Below are 18241 nucleotides of genomic sequence, written 5' to 3'. Positions count from 1 at the left end.
TCTCATCAACCATCAAAATAATAGGAAAAAAGACCCCACCTGTGCCTCTTCACCTCTTCCTACTTCATCTCTAGTGTTGTTGGAGCAGTTTTATCCCGACTACATGAACTCTCACCAGCTCCCACACTTCAATGAAAACTCTCCAGCCATATCCTCCTTTTCAGACAATCCTCCTACTCTTGAAATAGGACAAGACACTCGTATTCTTACTGCACTTACTAATCTTACTTACTAATCTTTTCTTATTTTTCCCATCATGGATCTTCATTCTTCACCAAGGCTCTCTATTCTCAGGTCTCTCTGTCCTCGGTATCTTGTCTCAGGGATCTCATCTGCAAAACAAGTTCAAGCTCCCATCACTGCACTGACTACTCAGATCTGCGTCTCTGCTCAGGATCTGCCTCCTTATGTTCAAAGAACAGTCTCAGTCTGACATCTTTGTCAATGCTAAGTTGTCAGCTCACAACTAAATGGGACTAAAACAGAGCTCATTTCTCCCCCCAGAGCCCTGCACAACTAACTGCTTTTATCACCATGGACCTGCCACATGTCTCTCCACATCAAAACCTGCTCAGCATCTCCGAACCCTTTGCAGGTCAAGGCAGAGTCTCTCAGAGTTTCTATCCACCTGTTCAGCTGGCACCAGTCTAAAAACTCCTGTTTGTACCTTGGCCTTCATTACTGTGATGTCCTTTTTGCTCTGGAGAGATGGTCAGCAATACTACTCAGTACTGCAGTTCCTGGTAACCAAACTGCTCCAAGGGTGACAGTTCCTCTAGGAGAAGAGGAAGATGACGTGCAGGATCACTGCTTCCTCCATTAAGTGACTATCGATGTACTCAACATATTCCTTACACAGCATCACCGCATAATAATCAGTTTTATTGACTTAATACTGTTTTAGCTTACTTGCTGTGAAGGAATAAGACCTCCCTAACTCTGAAGGTGCAGCTCTCTCCAAGAGCTTAAGAAGATCTAAAGATGCCAAGCTTTGATTTCTTCGTATACCACCGGCACGTCTGCCAGGTGACACAGAACTGGTGACAGAGCTACATCACTGCAGGTAATGCAGCCCTGTCGCAGCTCAGAACCCTCAGGCACTGTGCCATCACTGGCACTCTTCAGAGTGTCACCGATACACTGCTCTGAAATCACCTCTGTGGAAGAAGCCTTCACAGGTTACCATGTACGGGAAGATAAGGGCATTCAGAATTGATAGCAGACAAGCATTCACAACCACGAGAGTTTGCATCTAGTTAGTTAACCAAATTGTGGTTAACCATCTAGCTTTCAGGGAGATTAAGAGCAGTCAGGCTTACTGAACATTTGGTTTGGTAGTGTGTCACAAAAAAATCCTTCCACACACTGAAGTTCTACTCAAATTAACACACACCTAATTAAAATTTCTTTGTAGACCACGGCCTCCACTGAGATCTTGGACCCAATGAAAACATTCCACTAATTAGGGCTATGAACACACCAAAATAAACTCAACTCCCCTGGATTCAACTCAGCTTGATCGCTAGGAGTCATAACAAACCACGAAAGCAAACAGCCAGTGCTGTAAGCACAGGCATCTTATTTCCACCAGCACAAACACAGCCCACGCAGAAACTTTTATCAGGTCCCTAAATACTGGATGCTTATGGCTGCTACAGTTCCTATCCTACGCAGAGAAAAGTGCTACACTCCCCTCCTCTTGAAATGGCCAGTCATCAGTTTATTAATTAATACAAGCAACTTATTTCATTTATCTTAAAGATGCCTGGTAATACAGTCATGTATACAATATAAACCAAGTCTCTTATGGATGAAAGATCAGAAAACAATCAAAATGTCTGATGAAAGAAAGCTGAAAATATTCAGACAGGCTGTTACAGGTAACAAGCTGATGACAGTCACAGATCAGAAAAATGGAAAGGAATGCATTAATACAACAGAGTCTGAGCAGTTCACATTTAAAGGTCTTGACAAAATGACAGAAAATTCAGTATACCGATATGTTCACTATCAGCCCAGAAGTTTCATCAGAAAGGAGGATGTGGGGTTTTCTAATGACTAAGGGTCATAAGTCACAAAAACAATATACAGTTGTGAAACAGTGCTTTCCTTAAGAAATACTTTTACTTAATGTCAAGTGTGTTGTGAAACATCTACTGTTGACAGAACTCTCAACTACACTGGCATGACATTTAGTTCCTTCTCCCACAAAGCACAGTTTCCCTGTACAGTCAGCACGGAAAAACAGCTGCAGGATCCTACAAAACATCTCAGAAATCCAGCACGAAGTTATAGTCTCCTACTGCAATTACTGGCACTTATGTCCCCACAGGCCATCATTTCTTCACTGTGGATAAAACACCTGGTGCAGAAATCCTAGCTTTCATGTCTCAAAAGACAGGAGTAGACATGCCAAAATTGTTCCTCTGAAACTCCACAAGATCTGTTAAAGCGTCCAGACGTTGGACAGAATTTCCATACAAAGAATTCATCATCATCATTTAGCCTTAACAAAGAAGTGAAATCTGTGCCTGCAATTCCACTCAGGAGCAAACCATGGTGTACTTTATAAGGACAACACACAAGTATTGAGGAGCCACATATGTCTGACCACCTCCACACCCGAAATCCAACATGGTGTTATCTGCTCTGAAGTCTTATTAAGTGTATAGATATAAAAATGAATATATACATATATATCTCTACATATATGATCTTGCATGTCATTGTGGTGGGCTGACCTTGGCTAGCTGTCAAATGCCCATTCAGCCACTTTCTCACTATCCTTTCTTAAAAAGGATAAGGGGAGAAAATAATACGAAAATGCTCATAGATAGAGATAAGGACAGGGAGATCACCTACCAATTACTGTCCCAGGCCAAACAGACTTGACTTTGGGAAAAATAATTTAATTTATTGCCAATTAAAATAGAGTTGGATGGTGCAAAACAAAGACAAAAACTAAAATACGTTTCCCTCACTCCCCCCCCCTTCTCCAGTTCAACTTAATTCCTTCATTTCCAACTCCTTTACATCCTTTCCACTCCCAGGCAGGCAGAGGTAGCTGGAGAGTTGTGGTCAGTTCATAACAGTTCCTTGCTCCTCACACCTTTCCCTGCTCCATTACAGGTTCTTCCCATGAGCTTGAAGTCCTTCAGGAAAACCCTGGGGTCATCCATGGGCCACAGTGTGGATATCTGCTCCACCTCAGTCCTCTCCATGTGCTGCAGTGGAATACTTAATCCACTGTGGTCTCCCAGATCTTCCAGGGCCTACAGGACCCAGCACCTGAAGCACCTTCTCCCCTCCTCTTTCTCTCACCTTGAGGTTTGTAATGCTGCTCCTGACACTTTTTCTCCCCTTGCTCCTCACTGCCCATGTGGTGCTTCGAGGTACTTTGTCCTTTCTCAAACATTATTGCAGAAGTGCCACCAGCTTGGCTGCAGGGCTCAGCTGTGCCCTGGCGTGGGTTTGCAGAGCTTCCATGGTTGATGCTTCTTGGGTTTGTCTTCATATAGTTCCTCTTCCTTTTTAGTAAACCACTGGCTTCTCAGAAATTTTTCTTAAGCAACTTTGAAGATACTGATTGACACACGTTCCTCCTGTTTCTCAGCTAGACCTAATCAATAAGGCTTTTAAGCTGTTAAACTGGACATTAACCACCAGGAACATGGTCTCTGAGAAACATAAAAGATTTTTTAAAACGTTTTCAGACAGAGAATTGGATGTGTCAGGCACAAGGCAGCCCCAGCCTCCCCTCATGGAGGCTGTCCCTGCAGCCCCCCTGCCCACCAAGACCTTGATGTCTACATTCCACGCATTTACACAGGACACAAACCAGCATCAGCTACAGAAATGATGACTAGACAAAGTCATACCAACCAACCTTAACATCTAAGATTCAAAGCAACTAAAACTAAATTCCACAGCCTCAAAGGAAGAGTTCAGTTTCACTCTCAAACACCAATTCACCGGAACAGCCTTTTGCTGCTGCCACAACAGCTCCCCAGGTTGCCGATCTCGTCGAGTAACTCGGGCTGCTGAAGGAAAGAGCTTCCTGTCTGCAGCAACACAGCCAGTCCTGCAGCACCCTGCAGCTCCAGGAAACGGAGAGAAAAGCTGCTGACACCTATATCATGAACACCTACCACCTCCTGGTGCCTTGGTGCTGGAAATGTTCAACCCCCAAGCTCAGACAAGCTCAGAAGAGCATCTGCTAACACAACATCGCTTTCTCTTGGCCGCTTTGCGCATTCAGCTGAGCTCTGCCTGACTCAACCACGAGGGAAAAAATAGCATTTTGTCACTGCAAGTGAAAGGAAAACAGCTTCATTGAGAAGCCTTAATCAGGCTGTAGCAAAGCTGCCAAAGCAGCCAGTAACATCCATGTATCTCAGCCCTGCACAACTCCACGCACCTACTTTGCCCTAAACCTAAAGACAAGTCTTCAGAGTCACCTAACTTGGGTACCACTTTCTGCTCCCACACTGCAGAGTTAGTTTTTCCAGTGGTCTCCTCCAAATAACACAGAGCTGCTCATTGTTCTGCCAAGGGGCAGCAGAAGAACCTCTGCTGAGGATTTACTTTCAAAGCCATGCTTTAACCAGAAACTAAGAACAAGCAAGAGGAACAGCAAAGAATGCCCGAGCTTCCTTGCCAGCCAGGCCACAGATTTGTTTGATCCTGAGGAAATAATTTCACTGCTGCATCGCTCTCTCATCTCATAAAACTGAGATGCTTGTAAAAGTGCTGAGATCTATGAACAGGTAAGCATTATGTGTACACAGCTTCATGTTCCAACTACGGGATCAGTTATATGTCAGGTTTGGGCAGATGCTTGTTTAGTTTGAGGCAAGTAACTTCTAGCCTTGTTCTGGGAACTTTTCCCTGGGGACCACAAAGCAATAATTCCCTGTCTATGGGATACCCATCAACATCTCAGGTACTTTCCAAAGCACACATCTCATTTTTCCGTTCAACAGCCCTTAAGTGGTTTTCCATCCATGACCAAGTAAGTTTACAAGTGTTCAGATTCAAGTAAGCAGTTCTTGTTGACAAAACCAAACCAAAAGACTGGAAAACACAGAGGGGCAAGTCAAGCAAAGCCGTTCAAAGTGCAAAGGGTAACTGGAACAGGTGATGGCAGCTGCTCTGCCTCTAATCTCGCAGTACTAACACAGCCACTAATAAACACAGCACATTACTGCCCAGGCACAAGGAAAGATCCCAGAAAATGGGAATTAAGGTTACAGAAGGCCTACACAGACAAGAAGATAAGGAGTACATCTTAGAAGACTCTCCTTGAAACACACTAGGTTTTTCCCACAAATAGGATATCATGAAGCTTGCTTGACAAAAGAACTGCAAGAAGCTGGGTAGACATGCTCAACACATGGCAGAGAGAGCGAAAAAAGCATCCCACCATCTCAAACATTTCCTAAAATTACTAGAGCAATCCACTAAAACTGTCACAACAACTACTAAAGAAATGAGAGTGGTAAGGATCAGAAGTGTAGGCACAAAAAAGCACAACCAAACAAAAACAAAGCCCAAACCCCAGGGAGTGGACAGTAGAGATGGATGTGTCAATGGCTGGAACATTCCCTCTAGGCTTTTAACTTATCTATATTTTTTGTGTTATTAATACTATTTCAAGTGAAACTGTGTTAAAAATACCAATCATGTTGCCAAATGCTGATGGCATGCAGCATCTTTTTGACAAAATCTATCATTAGCAGCATGGAAGCCACCAATTTCCAAAACAAACTAGGCAGCAGAATTTAGGATGCAGATATGCAAATTTCACAAGGAGATACAGTGCAAAAGGCTACATAACAAACAGACATCAAGAATGTGCCCTTTTTTCCCCCTCTTACACTAATCAATCCACAAAGCTGTAACCAACTCAGTGACAACATATCTTTACACATCAAGAAACATTTGCAGAAGACACACTTTGAACCATCCAAGGTATTAGTAGCACTTCATTACCAGTCATCATTCCTGAATCAGCATCATGTCCAACTCTTGCCAAGTATTGGTATTTCCAGCCTGAAAGGTGAGCACAGGGGTTTTCTCCTGTGTATAGAGTGACCAGATTAAAACCTGTTAAACAAAATCTCATCGCTTAGCAGAGCAGGAGCTAGAGATGGATCAAACTAAGTCATCCAGGTGATCACCCTCCTCAGCTAATAGGGTATTCACAACAGCCAATACTTCAGCAGTTCAAGCAAATCCAAAGCCCTTGGAGGGCCAGATTCCTTACTGATCCATGAACGCCTGCAGCCAACTCTGCCACCTCGCTCCCAGCAGTCTTGCACTCACTTGCCAACTGCTTTGCTGAGGAAACTCATAACCAGCTCTAACCTGCAGCAGCACAACCACAAAACCAAAAGGAAAAGCCCATGCTACGTATTTCAAAGCATTGTTTCACAAGAATTTGTCAGTGGTGGTGCCAATTTAAATAGCTCACATGCACACATAGGAGGTGGATCTGATCAGGAACTAACCCGTGTTCAAAACAGCCCTTTTTCCATTGTGTTCTTTTAGACCAGACCAACACCCAGCCCAGGCCACTGTACACCGTGTTTGCGCAACAACTGAGCAGGGTTAGGAAGCACCGAGCAGGAGCTGCTTCAGCTCGTTCTTCCCAGGAATGTTTCTCTTTTGAGAAGTATTTATGGCCTCCCTTGTAGCATCCTCTACATCACTTCCCTAGTTTGAAGGTGTGGTCATTTCTAGAGCCATCCCTTGGATTAGAACAGTGCCTTTATTACCAAGAGGAAGCCTTGTTCACCATCTTCACAAAAACAAGTTACTGAATAACAGGTGGCTTGCAGCCAACTAAAACCACCAACATGGGCCATTTCACCTACCTGCCCTGATTTACCTCCATGTCATGAAGTGAAAATGCCACAACAGCTACACTGCCCAGAGTTTAACCTTTCCTTAAGGATCAGAATCTCAATCTGATTTTAAACACTGAAGGTAGGGTGAAACCAATGTTTCAGGCCAAGTTCCCTTAATGCCCCTTAACATCATGCACATAAAACATGCCAGTGTACTACAAAGCATCTTCTTCTGCAGAGCTGGAAGAAAGAGAGTTCACGAGAACCACCAGCCTTCCTGTTCCTTACACACTTTAAGCCAAGACCGAGCAGCAGCACCAACTGGAAAGTGCCAACTCAACAGCTAAATAAAAAATACAAGAAGTGAAAGGCACAGCAGCAAAAGGGAAGGATTGTGGGATAACCCCGTCAGGAAGCTCAGCCCCACACAGCCACTTGCTCCCTCCCCATAGGGTGGAGAGAATTGAAGCGTAGAAGTGAGAGAACTCGGGGGAGATGAGGACAGTTTAACAGGGAAAGCACAAGCCATCACCCACTGCTTCCCATGGGCAGGCAGGTGTTCAGCCATCTCCAGGAAAGCTGGACTCCATCAGGTGTAACAGAGACTCGGGAAGGCAAATGCCATAACTCCAAGTAGCTCCCCTTCCTCCTTCTTTCCCCAGCTTTTATTGCTGAGCATGATGTCCTGTGGTCATGCCTGGCTGTGTCCCCTCCCAAATCCTCATGCACCTCCAGCCCACTCACTGTAGGGGAAGGGTGACAAACAGGAAAGGCCCTGGGGCTGTGTAAGCCAATGTAAAACAAGTAACCAACATAAAACACTTATCAAGGCTCTTCTAATCACAAATCAGAAATGTAGCACCATACAAGCTACTATGAAGAAAATTAACTCTATCCCAGCCAAAAAGGTACCAATACATTTACTTGACATAAACATATTCAATTAGGAAAAAAAAAAAAGGTTATTCAGGACAAGTAACAGAATGACCCTGCCACTTTAAAGATAAAAGAGATGGGGGGAAAAAAATAAATAAGTCAGTGAAATCACCTGACTGAAGGGTCATCTTTCCACCTGCTCAGATAGTAAAAAAATACTGATTTCAACCCTGCCTTAAGATGCATTTGCATATCCTTTGTGCTGTGGGTGCAGCTTACTGCTAAGCCCTAGTCTGAGTAAACACTTGCTCTTCTAAATGACTGCTGAAAAGAGATAACAGTAAATCACTGCAGTTAGTTCCATGAGCCTCTTCTGCTTGCAGAAAAACCAATTCAGAACTGCCTGTCCTCTCCAGCCACAGCTTCCTCTCACACAAGACATGCCCATTTTCTCTATTGTGTTAATCGCTGCTTGGGGGGTTCCACTAGCCCAGGTCAGCACAGTAACCAAGATAAACAAACCACACACACAAAAAAAGGACACATGCCATAAGGATGTAAATGTTTGCATACCCAGACCTTCCAGCTATGTGATGTATTCCTAGGATATCCTGAGTTAGCATTCAACAGCTTAACAAAAAAAAAAAAAAAAAACAAAACTTTTTTGCATACAAGGCTGTTTATTTTGTTAATTTACCAGTTAATTACATGTAGGTCGTAGAAAGAGCCATGCATGAATAAACCACATCACATCACACCTGGAGAACTCCCACTATGGGTCCAATAATAAGCTTTAGATAGATGACCTATAGGGCATTTCTCTATCAAAACAATAATTATTTAGAAACTACTCAGATTAAAATCTTTCAAGACAAACAGCACATGACATCTGCCTTGTAAAACTAGATTTCATGGTTTTTTTTGGTCATCCATCCCGGCTGCAGGTGCTCTGTATGGGACAAGGGACATTCACCATCTATTATCAGTCAGCATAAGGTAAGTCCACAAACAGATTGTGGTGCTTAACACGATCGATTCAGATAACAAACAAAAGAGTTACCGGGTGCTGTTACTGGCAGAGAGGCTGAGGATGTTGGGTGGCTGGGGGCAAGAAGAAACAAGACATTTTACCCCCAAAATATTGAGGCAAAGGCCTTTCAACACATTCAAGAACTTCTTGCTGCAGCAAACGAGGCGAGCTGAGCATCAGGCCCACCCTCAACCCAACCAGCAGAGAGAAGAGTTTATCCACCTTTTCCCTGCTGAGATCTACAGGCAAGGAAGTTTTCCTACCTGCAGGACCAGTGGGCTCAGCTTAGAAGAACTAACAGCTTCTGACGGGGTGAATGCAGGAATTCTGACTAAACCTGGCACAAACACGAAGTGAGCATTGCAACTCCTGACTTACACTGTTATTTTCAGAAAGCATTTCAAGCAGCAACTGAGATGGGCAGGGGAGCTGAAAGCAGTAGCAGGCACTTGAGCTAAAATTTAACATGTCAATACCCCTCTGCTTGTTACTGACCCCTGCGTGTGTGCCCATGTGCACTTGTATGAGCGTGTATAAAAGGAGAAAATAAATTAAAAAAAACCCAAGCTTTGTTAGTATCAAAAAGAATAGTAAAAGCATCATTATTATTCTTTCCAGTAATGTCTAGACACTCTTTGAGACTTTCAGAAGCAATCAGGCAGCACCCTCATGTCAGACAGACAGGATACCACTTAAAGTGATACTCACATGGCTTATAAATGCAGGATTGCAAAATAATCCACTGTCTTGATAGTCTTGACTGATTGTTCAAGGCTCACCCATGCACAGAAGAGATTATACCTACATTAACTGCTTATGCTACAAATGTCCACAGAATCACAGACAGCACCTTTGACAATGATCCTTCATTCTTAAAAGGGAACGGAATAATTGAGTTTTCAGATGACTGACCATAAGCAAACAAGATGAACTCCAAACATGCAGGAACACACAGGAAAATAAGCTTAAAACCCTGTTGTCTGCAGAGATGTAAACCTTGCTTTTCAAAGCAGACAGGAGGATTAAGGATGTGCAGTACAAGCATGGACAGAAAAAGCCAGCATGGACATAACTTCTGATCCGGAGTTAAAAACAAAATCAACACTTGTAGGAATGGGAACAGAAACACAGTTCAACACAGACAAGACAGTTATTTTAACACCCATTAGTTTATTCCTTTAAATTGCAACCTCACTTTTTAGCAAGACTCCACCCTAGGGAGTCTCTTTCAAAAGAGTATCTTGTAGCTTTGCTTGGTTTTAAGGCACTGTATTTGGTTACATACCTCAGACTTTGTACAATGATCTACTATTTCCAGCTGCTGTAGCTGTTACTGTAGCATTAGTGTATCTTTTGTTGTGGTCAGGGGAAATATGCTTCTTTCTTCTCCTGTCTCCATATTTATTTCCAAAGAACTTAGTTTTACTGTAAGTTATGCATATATCATACCTACCTACTTTAATCTAAATATCAAGGCTGTCTCTGAAGGTATACAGCAAGCCTTAGCAATCTCTACTTATGTTTATTGCAAAATGCAATAATCTTAAACAAATCCACACAATGCTGTTTGAAAATAGATTTAGGAATTGGAATAATAATAGGAATTAGATATTAGGAGGAAGCCCTTTGCTGTGGCGAGGGTGGTGAGGCACTGGAACAGGTTGCCCGGGGAGGCTGTGGATGCCCCATCCCTGGCAGTGTTCAAGGCCAGGTTGGATGGAGCTCTGAGCAACCTGGGATAGTGGAAGGTGCCCCTGCCCATGGCAGGGGATTTGGAACTGGATGATCTTTAAGGTCCCTTCCAACCCAAACCCATTCCATGATTCTATGAAATAAGTTTTACGCTTCTTACCATTCAGCACAGTTTCTTATTAAATCTCCTTCTAGATGGGCTTACAGTTTTAGTTTTCAAAGCATGTGAACTGTGAAGGCATCAGGCTTCTTTACCGATTCCTACTGAAATACTTGGCAAAGTTTTACCCTCTAAGCAAGTATTGCCAACCAAAAATACCCATCACTGGACATCCTGAATATGTACATATTGGATATTCCATGAATATCCATGCCCAGCATCCACACACACTTAGCCGACATGGAACTCCTTGCCCTGGGAGAACACGAGCCACGGAAGAGTTAAGCATTATCCCTGCCATCTCCACTGCTCCATGGCCTTGTACGGCCTCCCTGGAGATACTCCAGAACCGTCTGGACGAAATCCTGTGCCATGTGCTCCGGGATGACCCCGCTGGAGCAGGGAGGCTGGACCGGGTGACCCGCCGTGGTCCCTTCCAGCCCGACCCAGTCTGTGATCCTGCGGTTCTGCACCGACTCTCCCTCCTCCTGCACGAGTCACAGCCGCATCATCTGCCTGACACAATTCCCCCTCCACCCAAATACTTCACCCGTGACCGAACCAAAGCTCCTTTTCCGAGTCATTCACCACCACCCCGGCGCCCCCATTCCCGCTGTGCCTCTCCCCAACAAAGGCGACCCGCGCACCCGGAGCTCACACCCCATGGCGGTGTGAGCTCGCAGGTCGGACCCGGTGATCCCGGAGCTCTTTTCCAACCTCAGTGATCCCGGGATTCGGCGAAACCAGCGCTGACACGGGGCCGCCGCGCACCCCCGCCCTACCCGGGGCTCATCCCCACACCCCGACCCTTCCCGCGGTGAGGGCGGGCGGCCTCGCCTGCCGCGAACCTGGCTCCGAGCCGGGCGGGCAGCGCCGTGCCCTGCTCGCGGAGCCGCCCTCCGCCCCGGCAGCGGCACTCCGGGACGCCCCGGTGGCCCCCCGTCCCTGACTCACCGGCGGCGAGGGCGGCGGCGATCAGCACCCACGCCGCGCCGGGCCGGCCCGCGGAGCCTCCGCCCGCCGCCATCTTCCAGCCGCCACCGCCACCTCCTCCCCGCGGCGCCCCCATTGTCCGCCCCCGGCCGCCCGCGGACCCGCCCCCCGCCCCCTGCCCCGCCCGCCCATAGGCCGCCGCCGCTGTCAGTCACACACACCCCCCCGCCCCGCCCCGCTTCCCCGCGGCGATTGGGCAAGAGAGGCATCAGTCAAGCTCGGGTGACCTATGCGCGCTGGGAACGTGTTGTCCCGCCCCCCCAGCTGGGGGCGGCGTTAGCGCCCCCCCGCGGCCGGCGGGCGGAACTGAGGGGCGCCGTGCCCGGGGGCTGTGGCGCCGATCCCGTGGGCCGGTGAATCCCGGGGATCACTGGATCACTGCGTCAGTTAGGTTGGAAAGGAACTCTGAGATCACCGAGTCCAACCTGTGACCGAACACCACCGTCTCAGCCAGACCATGGCACTCAGTGCCACGTTCAGTCTTTTCCTTAAACACCTCCAAGGACAGTGACTCCACCACCACCCTCGGCAGCCTATTCCAATGTCTGATCACCCTTCCTGTGAAGAAATTCTTCCTCATGTCCAACCCAAACCTCCCCTGGCACAGCTTGAGGCCATGTCACTTGTTCCCTGGGAGCTGAGCCCGAACCCCACCTGGCTACAACCTCCTTTCAGGGAGTTGTGGAGAGCGATAAGGTCTCCCCTGTGATCCTCCTCTTCTCCAGGATAAACACCCCCAGCTCCCTCAGCCGCTGTCATAGCACCATAGCCTCAGGATCTGGAGCTGCCCAAGAGATAACCTGCTTGCCCCAAGCTTATTCCAGTGCCTTTGCAGGCACTGTACTGACCATCCAAGCTGGCATTAAATCCGTCTGCAAATAACTGCCAGTCACGCCAATGGAGTTGTCCATCCCTTGGTCAAACCCCCCACAGGAGCTGTGGGGTGGCTGTGGCCCGCAGGGACCACAGAGGTTTGATCACACCACAGCGGTTTGATCACACCACAGCGTGGTGTCCCAGACACTCTGAGCTGTGCAAGGCTCCTGCTGTGCATCGCTCAGCCCAGTTTTCCAAAGAGACACTTCCACAGAGTGTGCTCCCACAGCACCCGTTTAGTGCCCCAGCCCCTCGGGGCATGGGCAAGCCTTGAGTTCCCCCAGGTGCATGCTGCGGTGACAGTCAGCAAGTGCTCATCCCAAGGGAAGCAGGAGAGCACTGCTGCAAGCTCTGAGCACAGACAGCAGTGGTTCCCCTGCCTCCACCGAGATCCTGCTTGTTTTTCCCTGTTAGCTCAGAGAGCCTGTTTCAGCGTGTGCTGCCTGTAAGTGCAGGCTCCTTCAGAAGTTCTGCTACGCCAATCACATAACCACCTTTGCCTTTCGCCTGAAAATACCTGCTTGGAATTTCCCTCAGCTTGCTGACTGGACTCCCTGCTGTTACACGCCTCCTGAGACCACACTTTCATCCTTCCTTCTTCCCCCTCACTTTTGGGAACCTCTTTTTAAGTGTTTCGTCTTTCCCTAAGCCGTGTATTTTAAACAAGTGGCACAAGCTGAGTCATATCACAAGGCTATTGCTCACTGCATCCATGAGACTTCAGAAGCCTGTGGTGTGCTCTGCTCCTGCCCAGTGCTCCAAGGACTCTGGTCCTCTCCCAGGACCTGTGCCACCAGTTTCTCTGCCGCTCTCTGGCCACCTCATCACATCTGCACAGGAAAGAAGCCACAGGAAAGCCCCGCTCCCGTGTGCCATGTTGAGGAGAGCCATGACAAAGCAAGCTCCTGCAAAAACACAGGTAGATTATCTTTTTCCAGCTGTGATGCAAGATGCCAGGTTACAGTGTACCAGCTTATGCATTCATTATTTACACCCTAAGGGGAAGCTCTGGAGCATGTTTCTCAGCTAACTGTTGTACACGTTCTCTAGAAACCCAGGCTACCAGAAATCCAGGGCAGCGATTGGGAATAAATATCAACAACACAGGCAACTCTTTGTATCACGGGGAATTACCACCTTGTTTGGTTGGAACCTCATTTAATCCCTCTGACTTCCCTTTATTCAACTCACCAGTATCCCTGCTTTCCAAATGGAGCAGAAACCTATAGGCAGCCTCACCTTTCTAGACATTTTTGCAAGATAGCAAATCTAAAGTGGTTTTTTTTGTTAAATGTTGCCTTTTTCTCATTCTCTAATTTACTGTCCTCCACAGAGCTTACACATTCTCTTTTTATGTACTAATAAGCCTGATTTGGCCAAACGTGTCCCTTACCAGAGGATTCCTACACTCTTCCTTCCCCAACAGAGCTGAGATCACACTGTCACAGGTACAGCCTTGTTTGTTGTGTAGTAACACAGCTGTTCCATCCAGAAAACATCTGAGATAGTATCTGGTCTGCTGAGAGCAGAACATTCTTTATCCAAATAGATATGATCAAATTATTTTCTTTTGCTATTTCCAGAGAGGAAACGGGGTCCAGGAACAACTTAATTTGTCCTGAGGAACACATATTGCATTTTTATGCTACGAGATGCTACTATTAAGGTTATGACATAAAGAACTGGGAACACTTCCCAGAGTAACCTGTTAAATGTACCACACAATTCCCTAACTCACCTCAGCACCCAGATCTCTGAGAAGCTAAAATACACCCAAATGCAGGTGTACTTGCTGCTGTCCTTTTCCCTTCCAGCTATGCAACTCTACCCCACCTAGTGATAATACCAGTATTTATTTGAATTTCTTAGAAATTCAGCTCAGCTGGCAAAAAACTCATTTTTTCTCTGCCTGCATATGGAGACCAGGGGAGTTGTTTCTTCTCTTCATGGTGAATCCATTCCCTCTCAGGTCAGAGAAGCAGCAGTGACAGGGCAGGACTGCTCAGATCACGGCAGACACCTGACAGGCTGCTGTCAAGTTGCCCAACTGGTTTTTGAGCTTTCTCACACACAGTAACATCAACATTGAGGAAAAACATTTTTGTGTCTTTTTTTTTTGTGTGTGTGTCTTTTTTTTGTGTGTGTGTGTGTCTTTTTTTTCCCTTCTGCTTATCACAGAAGGAAGATCGAAACCAGTGTGTGTCACTGGGAAAGAGGTTAAATAATTTTTTTCATGGCTGCTGTTTGTGTTAGAAATTCAGATCTTTGTTATCCTACTGTTTTGGAGACATCTCTAGTAACTTGACAGAGAGAGCAAGTAGGATTATGATGTGAAAAGAAAAATAAAAGTAATATCTTCTAGAAGGAGAAGCAAATATATTCAAACTGATTTTACATTTTTAATGGTTTTCATTGTTTTCTATTTAGCTTGTATCTCCTAGAAGAATTGTACAGTAGACACTGCTTAGCGTACAAAGATATGCATTCCTGCAAAAAATACCCCAATCAACATGCTCATTTTGAATGAGTAAGAGAAGAACATGAGAAAGAAAAAAAATCAGGCTCTATTTGTACAAGAAAGTATTGAGTGTCTATTACAACATTTCTTTTTCTTCTGCAAATTGGGAGGAGCTGTGTCTAGGAGATAACACCACATTCATGTTTGCTCTGGTTAAATAGAAATGCAGTGGTTCTTTCAAAACTCAGAGCTGGCAGCAGCACAGTAATTGCACGTGGTCCTTGGAGAGTTTGGTAATTATTTTTCACAGAATCACAGAATTCTTAGGGTGGGAAGGGACCTGTGGAGATCATCCAGTCCAACCCCCCTGCCAAGGCGGGGTCATGTGGAGTGGGTTACACAGAAACATATCCAGGTGGGTTTGGAATGTCTCTAAAGAGGGAGACTCCATGACCTCCCTGGGCAACCTGTTCCAGCGTTCTGCCACTCTCCATGGAAGGAAGTTCTTCCTCATGTTGAGGTTGAACTTTTTGTGTTTTAGTTTATGGTCATTACTCCTTGTCCTGTTGGCATCACTGAAATCAGTCTGGCACCACCCTCTTGACACCCACCTTTGAGAAATTTTCATTCATTGATGAGATCCACTCTGTCTTCTCTTCCACAATTTGATTCTTCCGTAATTTGATTAAGAAAAATGTCTTGGATCACCCACTATGCAAGGATAAGTGTTCTGAGGAAAACTTATGATGGAAAGGGATGTGAATGATGAGCTACTCCAGTGCTGAACTGAAGCTAAGGAACAATTTGAGCCATGAGTATTCTTGATAACCTTGATGTATAAAAAAGCCCATGAAATGAAAGCAATTCTTTTCCCCATCTCTGCCGCCTACCTTCCCCTCAGCTTCTTGGAATATAAGCAAAATTAGTTACCATAGGGAGATGAGCCAAGGTAGCACCGACCAGCACCAGCGCTGTATGAAGACTCTGTTTAAACAGGTCTGCGTAAAATCTTCACCTGTAAGGTCGGGAAGTACCGTCGCCACTGCCTGGCCGTCGCACAGTTTGGAATTATGGAAAAGAACCACGAATTCCCCCTTTTTCATCTGAGGTTTGTGGTCCGGCTGCCGCGGTCCAACGCTCGCCATGTACGGGCAGCTCTCGCACCCACGGGCAAAGGGGCTGCCGCAGTGCCCGGCAGGAACCCGGAGCACCGGGAAAAGCGGGACGGGCGGCGCGCCCGGGATCTGTCCCGATGGGGGGCGGGCGGCAGCAACGGAGCGTTCCTGTAAAATGGAGAGAACACTCCAATCACGGCGGCTCGTTGGTCTAGGGGTATGATTCTCGCTTAGGGTGCGAGAGGTCCCGGGTTCAAATCCCGGACGAGCCCGTCTTTTTTTTTTTTCTTCTTTTTTTAGCTCCTTTCTCCGCTCAGCGATGCGACCCCGCGTTCTCCCCTGCGTTCCTCGGGCGGCGGCAGCAGCGAAGGGACAAGGAGAGCCACCCGCTCCTTTTTACCGCAAAGAAAAGCGTTAACAACTCGCCGGGGAGAGGCCGCTCCTCTTCGCCTCGCACCGGGCGCCGCTACCCCGAATTTTCCCCGCCTTCCCCCTCACCTTTCCCACCCCGCAGGCCCCGGAGGTCGCTCCTCGCCGTTCCACCGCCCCCGGCCCCGCTCCCGCGCCTTCCCCGCGCTGCGGGCGGGCCGGAGGCGCAAAAGCGCTCCCGGAGGGAACCGCGGCGGCAAAACAGGAAGCGCTGAGCGCCCCCTTCCCAGCGGGCTCGTCCGGGATTTGAACCCGGGACCTCTCGCACCCGAAGCGAGAATCATACCCCTAGACCAACGAGCCGCTCTGCCAGAGCTTTCCCGCCTCAGCAGTTCACTGCCTTCCCGCCTCCTTCCCGCCCCAGCCACCCTCGTCAGCGCCTTTGTGGGTCCGTCCTTCCCCGCCACCACCGCACCCGCGGTGGCTTTGCCGGCCGCTCCGGAGCACATCGCTCCTCTCCATAACTGATCCCATTTCCCCCTTCCCTCCCTCTCCAGGGTAACCCGTGGCATCGCCCTTCCCTCGACCCTTCGACTCCGCTTGGCAGCGGTGACTCCGAGTCCCGCGGGGGGTGCGGCGGCCCCCGCGCCGCCCCGCTCTCTTCCCTTGCGCGGACCCCGCTCCCGCGCTCTTCCCGGGAGCGCAGGAGCGAACCCTCCCCGCCTTCCCATTCCCATTCCTACTCCACGGCCGGTGGCGCTCGAAGCCGGGCGAGCTCATTCCCAGGGGATGGGAAAGGGGGGGAATAGGACACACACCCCCAGCGGCGTTGGTTTATCCCGGCCCGCGCTGTGCGCGGCGCCCCCTGGCGGGGCTGGGCGGGGCGGGGCGGGCGGTCCCACTGGGACAGGCAGGGACACGCAGGGACACCCGGAGACCACCGGAGCCCCCCAGGGTGACCCGTGGGCAGGAGAGGGGCTCACGGGAGCCACAAGCATTGCCTTTGGTCTCTGAGCCCTCGGCACGCCGCTCGTTTGGATCCCGCGTTGCCCCCGATACGCTCTATCCTGCTAATGCTTCCCCCTCGTTATTTCCGTGCCTCTGCATCCAAGATCTTTCAAGAAACCCCGTTCCTCCCCTCAGTAATTGCTCTCAGGCTTGGCCTTTCCGATACTTTCCCATGGCTCACACTACATTGAACCCGGCCCAACCAAAAACACCCACAGAACCAAGATCACACACACTCTCTCCTTGCCCTTGTGCTGCATTCCTCTCTCCACTTCTTTCTTGCTCAGTCTTCTGTCCTCAGCCCCACAATATAAAGGTCTTCTGGCCCACTACGTTTATGCTTTAACTTTTTTTTAATCTTTCAGGCACCATCCATACCAGAGGGATTGCATAAATTAAATCTTGCTGAGGGCATTTTCCCATCTGACCAGGTGTGTTTACAGCCATCCAGGACAAAGATGGTGGTGCAACTTCTGGCTCAGAAAGTCTCTTAACTATTGACTGCCAAAAGTTGGGAAATCTGAATGGAAAAATCACTGTGTGTTGCCTTGTTTATTTATGCTTCCCAAGGACGCTGTTGGAGAAATGGCAGCAGGCTAGATGGCTTTGCTTTCTCCTGTTCCCAGGTGCCAGATACCTGCAGGGTTAGGGCAGGAAGTGTGGCAGTCTCCAGTGTCACTGCTTGCCCCAAGGAACACATTCCTTTGTGATTGAGCATGTTGGTTATTGCTGTCTCCCAAAAATAAAAACCACAGCATATTAAAACGTTAAACTGTTCTAATGGCAGTGGAAATCCCACCCCTATTTTGCCTGCTG

The 18241-nt window shown here is 47.7% G+C and overlaps 1 protein-coding gene and 2 non-coding genes across 4 annotated transcripts in view; 1 reads left to right on the top strand and 2 right to left on the bottom strand.

The window, feature by feature from the left end:
- The window catches only part of MPZL1 (myelin protein zero like 1), a 37362-nt gene extending 25670 nt beyond the window's left edge, over positions 1–11692 (bottom strand). Inside the window, exons 1-2 of one of the 2 annotated variants that reach the window (XM_064643626.1) lie at positions 11561–11664; positions 233–332 (exon numbers count right to left, since the gene is read on the bottom strand). Coding sequence is in view for 1 of the 2 variants with exons in the window: in XM_064643617.1 (XP_064499687.1) it covers positions 11561–11675 (115 nt within the window). In the remaining variant the exon portion in view is untranslated. Of the gene's footprint in view, positions 1–232; positions 333–11560 lie in introns of both variants that reach the window. The other variant, XM_064643617.1, reaches the window with a different exon arrangement.
- A 4556-nt stretch (positions 11693–16248) lies between these two features.
- Positions 16249–16320, top strand: TRNAP-AGG (transfer RNA proline (anticodon AGG)). Its single transcript has one exon. It is a non-coding gene; the product is annotated as a tRNA-Pro (tRNA).
- A 388-nt stretch (positions 16321–16708) lies between these two features.
- On the bottom strand, positions 16709–16780 carry TRNAP-CGG (transfer RNA proline (anticodon CGG)). The gene has a single exon. It is a non-coding gene; the product is annotated as a tRNA-Pro (tRNA).
- Positions 16781–18241: the final 1461 nt, after the last annotated feature.

This window comes from Pseudopipra pipra, chromosome 2, assembly GCF_036250125.1.
Source record: "Pseudopipra pipra isolate bDixPip1 chromosome 2, bDixPip1.hap1, whole genome shotgun sequence".
In the NCBI taxonomy this organism is placed as follows: domain Eukaryota; kingdom Metazoa; phylum Chordata; class Aves; order Passeriformes; family Pipridae; genus Pseudopipra; species Pseudopipra pipra.
This window is presented reverse-complemented; position numbering and strand designations above follow the sequence as displayed.